This window comes from Borostomias antarcticus (assembly GCF_949987555.1).
Source record: "Borostomias antarcticus genome assembly, chromosome: 3".
Lineage (NCBI taxonomy): Eukaryota > Metazoa > Chordata > Actinopteri > Stomiiformes > Stomiidae > Borostomias > Borostomias antarcticus.
Genome location: NC_140236.1, coordinates 1,392,842 through 1,400,341, shown reverse-complemented (window position 1 = coordinate 1,400,341; position 7,500 = coordinate 1,392,842). Strand labels below are relative to the sequence as shown.

At 44.0% G+C, this 7,500-nt stretch overlaps 1 protein-coding gene across 1 annotated transcript in view; it reads left to right on the top strand.

Annotated features, from left to right (window-relative positions):
* The window catches only part of LOC311329945 (sodium channel protein type 8 subunit alpha-like), a gene marked incomplete at both ends in the record, with an annotated part of 52,148 nt that overhangs the window by 7,905 nt on the left and 36,743 nt on the right, over positions 1-7,500 (top strand). The window contains 4 exon segments of the mRNA XM_084461897.1: positions 1,627-1,760; positions 4,282-4,362; positions 4,958-5,086; positions 6,030-6,121. Of these exon segments, the coding sequence (XP_084318023.1) occupies positions 1,627-1,760; positions 4,282-4,362; positions 4,958-5,086; positions 6,030-6,121 (436 nt within the window).

The window sequence follows — 7,500 nt, the reverse complement described above, 5'->3', positions numbered from 1 at the left end:
GCTGGCCGTGTTCTGGCGCTGCGTTATTCCACACGCTGTGTTTACCTTCAGCTAACCAGACAGCATGGCAGCTTGCACAGGATGTTTACAGTAAACAGGCCAGCGTGTCGGAGCGTGCTGGCGGGGGGGGGCGTGTTCCTGCTGGCGGGGGGGCCAGCAGGATGGGGTCACCCCCTGGGGAGAGGGCACTCTCAGCACTCCCTCTCTCTGTTCTCTCTCTGTTCTCTCTCTCCTCCTCCCTCTCTCTCTCTCTCCACCTCTCTCTGTTCTCTCCCTCTCTCCTACCCACTCCTACCTCGGTCTCTCTCATCTCCCTTCTCTATCTCTCTCTTCCTCTCCTCCTCTCTCTGTTCTCTCTCTCTCCTCCTCTCTCTCTCCTTCTCTCTCCTGCCTCTCTCTCTGTTCTCTCCCTCTCTCCTACCCACTCCTACCTCGGTCTCTCTCATCACCACTCCTCCCTCTCATCTCCCTTCTCTATCTCTCTCTCTCTCCCTCTCCTCCTCTTTCTGTTCTCTCTCTCTCTCCTCCTCTCTCTCTCCCTCTCCTCCTCTCTCTGTTCTCTCTCTCTCTCCTCCTCTCTCTCCCTCTCCTCCTCTCTCTGTTCTCTCTCCCTCTCCTCCTCTCTCTGTTTTCTCTCTCCTCTCTCTCTCCTCCTCTCTCCTCCCCTCTCTCCTCTCTCTCCCTCTCCCCTCCTCTCTCTCCTTCTCTCTCTCTCACTCCCCCCCCTCCTCTCTCTCTCTCTCACCCCCCCCTCCTCTCTCTCTCTCACCCCCCCCTCCTCTCCTCTCTCTCTCTCTCTCTCCTCTCTCTCTCCTCCTCTCTTTCTCCTTCTCTCTCTCTCGCTCCCCCCCCCTTCTCTCTCTCTCTCTCTCTCTCTCCCCTCCCCTCTCTCTCTCTCTCTCTCACTCCCCCCCTCCTCCCTCCCCTCTCTCTCTCTCTCTCTCTCTCTCTCTCTCTCTCTCTCTCTCTCCTTCTCTCTCTCTCTCTCTCTCTCTCTCTCTCTCTCCTCTCCTCTCCTCTCCTCAGTGTGTGTGTGTTGGTGGTGGGGCTGGTGATTGTGGAGTCGTAGGGCAGGGATGCCTTGTTGAAAGCACCAGGCCGAATACAGTATCACTTCTGCAAATGCACACAAAGTCTCATTAAAGTTTCATGCGAATCGGAATGTTTTATTTAAACAATTATGAGGTTCTCCTCTGAAAGAGTCTTTCCTTCGTGTTCTGGGTTTGGTCTCCACTCATCTCACAAACCACCAAGACCACAGCGGCCCGAGTATGAAGCCAAGCAACATGAGCACAGCGCACATTCACACAGCTCTGCACCTTCCGGCACATTCCACTGCATTATGATAGACCAGTATCAGTATGAATACGTTGGTATATGTTGTTATCAGTATGAATATGTTGGTATATGTTGTTATCACTATGAATACGTTGTATATTGGTATATTTTGTATGTTTGTTTGTTGTTTGGTGGTATGTTTATGCTTAATTGAACTTGTTGTCCATAATGCAATGTAGAATTTAGCAAGTGCCTACTATACAGTTCAGGCATATTGTGCTACTGTATGTCCATTAACTTCTCTTTCTTCTTCTCTTTCTCTCTCTCTCTCTGTTTTTCTCTCCACAGACGTTTATAGTGCTAAATAAAGGGAAGACAATCTTCCGCTTTAGTGCCAATCCTGCCTTGTACTTCATCAGTCCTTTCAATATATTTAGGCGAATAGCTATTAAAATTTTGATACATTCATATCCTTTCAAACGGTGTCTCCGAACAGGAGAGACAAAAGTGTTTCCTGTCTGTGTGTATTATTCATGCTGACTCCGCCTGCTACTGCTGCTACTGATGTCATGTGTCATGTGACCGCTGGGTTGAGGGTGGGACACACATTCATGTTCAGGGCAAGGTTATAATAGTTTTGCTTTTTTCATTAGTTTTTATTTTTATATCGTTTTAACTTTTTGTTAAAGCAGGTTTGCTAGTTTAGTTTAGTTTTTTGTGTGTGAAAATGCTTAGTTTTAGTTTAGTTTTTATTAGTTTCAGTATTAGTTTTAGTTTTTTTTTCTTCTGCGCTAGCCTCGTGAGATCATCCTGATCTCGTTAGCTCACGTTGTTTCACATTGTGTGAAACAAACCATCTGGCGAACGTCAGGTTACTTCTGCGCAGGGACAAAGCAAAAAAAAAAATGGAGGATAGATTTCATAAACACCCAAAATACTAGGCTTATGTATGAAATGAAAAAGACTAAAACTAAGGACATTTTCTCTATAATTTTAGTTTATTTTAGTTAATTTTGTAAACACACAATACAGTTTTAGTTAGTTATCGTTTTTTTGTAAAGCCTAGTTTTTATTTTTATTTCAGTTAACTGAAATGTTTTTTCACACCTAGTTTCAGTTTTTTTAGTTAGTTTTCGTTAACTATAATAACCTTGGTTCAGGGGCGGAGTCTGAAGGTTCTGCACCAATCAGCAAGGCAGCTGACTACAGTGGCAGTCTATATGCACAAAACTTTACATAAAATGAATCTATAACACCTTATAATACATGAATCTATAACACCTTATAATACATGAATCTATAACACCTTATTATACATGAATCTATAACACCTTATAATACATGAATCTATAACACCTTATAATACATGAATCTATAACACCTTATAATACATTAATCTATAACACCTTATAATACATTCATCTATAACACCTTATAATACATGAATCTATAACACCTGATACAACCTCATGATCTCCAGTCAGGATGGTAATCATAAGTATTGCAGCCTGTCGCACGATGATCATCCCGTTACTGCTACTGTAGAAATCACTGTCTCAAACGGTGTCTCACGCTCAATACTGTTCCCTGAACACTAACAACCCTCTGGAGGGGGTCCATTTGGACCATGTGGGAGGCCAGGTCTCTCAGGAGAGAGCAGAGTGGACCAGGAGAGAGCAGAGTGGACCGCCAGCCCGGCACAGAGAGGAGGGGGGTGGATGGAGGGAGGGAGAGGGGGAGGGAGGGATGACTTCAAATCAAATTAAACTTAATTTTTTATAGCGCATTTAATACAAACAAAACAGTTTCACCCGGGGGCCAGAAAAGTGAGCTGTAAAAAATCTTCCCAGACCAGACCTCTCTCAACGAGACGATGGAGCAAGCTCCTGGAAGATGTTTGTCTATTGGTTAAGAACATTTACAGAGCAGTCAACATGGGCTAGATACTTCATAAGAGAGACATGACTAACAGGAGAGTGCCCAGATAGTTACAGAGAAGCTGCCTGCATGGTCGGCCATTATGTGTTGGCTATCCCTGTAGTCTCTAATATGATATTAAAGTGAATCATATCACAGCACTCATTGTCTTAACTTATCTGTGAGGCGTACAGTAAAAGCAGGTCGGTTGATCTTCGGACATTGATGTACCGTAGAAGACAGTGAAATTGACTTTGAAACCGACCCCCCCCTATAAGGTTCTGGTCCGGGTCCGGTTACAGAGTGTGTATCCAACCCTCCCGGACCGGTCCACTCTCCCATGGGAGGGGGAGTCTATCCGAGGGATTACCACGATTTGAGGGGGGAACTTAATCTGGGGGTTGCTGCGTAGTAGAGTATCACTAAGATAACGTTCGCTACATCCGGCGGAGTCTACACATTTACACCCCCCCCCCCCCCCTGCCCCGCCAAAATCTTTAGGGACGAGCCCAGGGTCAATCCTGCCTCGAGAAGGTCCGCTCTCTGGGGCGTCACCCCCGGGCTATCAGTAGCGATCGGATCTCCCGACGCCAGCGACTAATGCCGATGTCGGACCCGGGCCGTGAATGTACCCTGGTTCTGCGGTATGGGAGAAGCGTGTGTTCCTCAGGAGCCTGGGAATGTAGCGCGCTGCACATCGGTGGGATTGAGAACGAACCACCCACTTCCCCTCCTGTACTTTAACATCAATATTTAACGAGGGACATAATGTCCTTTGTGAGGGAGCCAACGTGAGCGGTGGACACACTTAACGAGCGCTAGCTCCGCTGCTGTTTGGGCCGTAGCCTAAGTGGTGCTTGTAGAGTTCAGATCCGAGCCTCTCTTCTGGCGGTTAAGTGCTGCTCGGTTTATCCGCTGTGAAGAGCCCATTAGCGTAGCGCTAGCTGCCTTATTAGCATCACACTGTTGTCATTTTGTCGTATTTAGACTGAACTGTAATTGGGGATGTTATTGTGTGTTTTTTGTTGTTGTTATCCTTTTCCTCCTCCTCACATTGTCCTTAACTTACTTCCTTACTCTTTTCAGCATGATCATCATGTTTACTATTTTGACCAACTGTATATTCATGACCTTTAGTGATCCTCCCGAGTGGTCCAAGCAAGTAGAGTAAGTACACCCTCGCTGCTCCGAACAGAACCAGAACCAGAACAGAACCGCATGTCCAGTGCTTGTCTCTGGAGCCCAGGAGGGTGATGATAGCTTGACCCAGAACCAGAACAAACCACATGAAACACAATCAACGATGTAGGCGAGGTCACAACAGCATCCTACAGGAATGGCCGATATTTGAATGATACTGAACAAACTCTGTAGAGTCAATCAGACCACAGTCACATAGAACGGGTTCTAATACACGTGTGTTCTGGACCAGATGGTTCTCCCAGTAATTGTTCTCAAGCAGGGATTCTGAACAAGGTGTTATTTTATTTCATTTCATTTCAAAACTTTATTTATACTTGTAAAGCACTGAGGTTTCCCTCATTACCCGTCATTGTGTTGACGAGTTCACACAGATACACAAATAACAACAGACCAAATACAATAATAATAATAATAATAATAATAATAATTAAAAACAATTACAGGTCTATGTACAAATGCCAAGATGCCCTTTATATTGCATGTGTTTTGGCACAGTGTAGTTTTGGTACTGTACACAACTACTGTATGATCTGACTAGAATCCCACCCTTGTGTTTCAGGTACACCTTCACAGGAATTTATACGTTTGAATCTCTTGTAAAAATCGTGGCTCGAGGATTCTGTATAGACGATTTCACATTCCTAAGAGACCCATGGAACTGGCTGGATTTCATGGTGATTTCTATGGCGTAAGTATCACACTAATGTTCCTGTTGACTCATGTGAGAACCCTGTTCCTCCTTGCCGTCGGGAATTACTAGTAACATGAATGGATCATGGATCTTCCTAGACCAGAGTCAATAACGATAGCTGCTACTGATGATGTTGATTGTTTCTGTATATTTGTTCTCTCTTGATCTGCTTCTTTCTCTTTGACCTGAGACCTGTTTTAATGCGTCGGGTTCCAGACACACGGACTGACTGGACAAGTGTTCTCAACCTCTCTGCCTTGATCCATCTTCAACTTATTCTCTCTAACTTTCTCTCTGAGAATGACCGCAGGCTTTAGATTAGGACGCCATCCCACCTAATTATTATTTCATACATTGTATGTATATATATATATATATATTTATTAATCACTAATGTTATTAATCTATGACAGATTATCACTTAACATTTGAATATGTTGTGTCAGTACAGAACTTTAAGTGGGTTTTATCTTACATGAGGGTTTAAATATCCTGCAGTGTTTCATCCTAACTTCTGCACGTAAATAACGAGAATTGTCACTTTGGTTTGATCCAGGTATATAACAGAGTTTTTGGTTTGATCCTCCAGGTATATAACAGTTTTGGTTTGATCCTCCAGGTATATAACAGAGTTTTGGTTTGATCCTGCAGGTATATAACAGAGTTTGTAAACCTAGGCAATGTCTCAGCTCTGCGTACGTTCAGAGTGCTGAGGGCATTGAAAACTATTTCTGTAATTCCAGGTAAGACAGCTGAGGGGGATGAGGGTGGGGTCGGTGTTAGGTGTGTGTGTGTGTGTGTGTGTGTGTTTCTCTCCCCCCCCCCCTCCTCAGTGACCAGGCTCTGTGGCGTGTCCTCCTCGGTGGTCGATGGTGTCGTGCTCTGGCGTGTGTGGTTTTGTCATCGGTGTGTGTTTGTGTGTGATCCTCCCCTATTCCAGATATATAACAGAGTTTGTGGACCTGGGAAATGTATCTGCGCTGAGAACATTCAGAGTTCTCCGAGCATTGAAAACTATCTCTGTCATTCCAGGTGAGACTCAGTTTAAACACTAAGGCTGATCCTCTCACCCTTTATTTGTCTACTCACTTTTATGATTTGTAAACAACAACAATAACAACAGCAAAAAAGAGAATTGGAGATCATTTTTTTTGCTTTATTTTTCTTCCGAAATTATCAAAAATGGTACTAATACATTTTTGATAGGCTTTGCAGTCTACTCAAGAGCCCTCTCTCAAGAGTCTGCAGTCCTCTTCTGCCTCAGTAGAGCTCTCATCATGACTGAGGCTAGTTTCCCTGGCAGCTGTGTCCCTCCCCAGGAATACCCCCCCACCCTCGATCCAGCATGACTAGCTAAAGGACATGAAACTGTCCGCTAGAATATCTCTCTCCAGGACAAACATAACACAGTACATGGAATTCGCCTCTCTCTAGATGTCTATCAAGACTCCTGTAATGGGAAAAAACCATCTCCTGATTCTCTGTCCTCCTCAGTCCTGCCCTTCTCAGGCTCACATAGCTCGCACATGTCATTGTACAGTCTCCATTAAGCCTCAAGGCTTTGGCAAGGTTTTTCAAGATAAGGATGATTACTGTATGTGTTCTGCACATTGGTAACTACAGTATAGTGATTGGATTGGACAGTTTCAGATGAGAAGTGATAGATCCCTCAGGATTGACCTATGAAGACTGCCAAGCCTAGTTTGTGAACATAATTATGCTGCATGATGCTTTTGAGTAACTTGCTTTACGGTATTAGCCTACTAAGAGCTTGGCTGACCAGTGGCATTGGAAGTTTCATTTGCCCGTTATTGTTTATTTTGATTATTGATTTTGTATTTTTAAAACTAATTGAATGATACTCAGCATTAACGGATCCAAGGCGTCCGAGGTGTGGGAGGGTTATACTGTACGATTAGGGAGGGAGACTTCAGGGACACAGACTGACTCAGACTCTACATGTCTGTCTGTCTGTCTGTCTGATAGTGGGTGGTCTGCCAGTAAGACAGGAAAGAAAAATTGTCCCTCTCCCACTTTGATAAAACTAATTTCATTGGGAAACTATGGAAAATTGAGTAAAAACAGTAAAGAGGATGCAGATGGGAATTACGATCTGATTTGCTCTTTATCTTGGTGCAGGGGGATTTAGTCTGCTACTGTATGATATCATTTTATTTACAGGGCGTATAGAGTTAAAGATATTCATTTGACCCTGCGTCTATAATGAAATAGAGCATTCTGTTAAAACAGTTTCACATGCCCAACAGTTAATGGTCCGGAAATAATATTCAGACGATTTCATTTGAATCTTAAACCCTGAGGGGGGAATTCACTAAAGGATTGCGCAGCTTTTCCTGACGCAAAACCTGTGCAGATAAGTCAAAAATAAACGTTGCTATTCACAAAGCCCT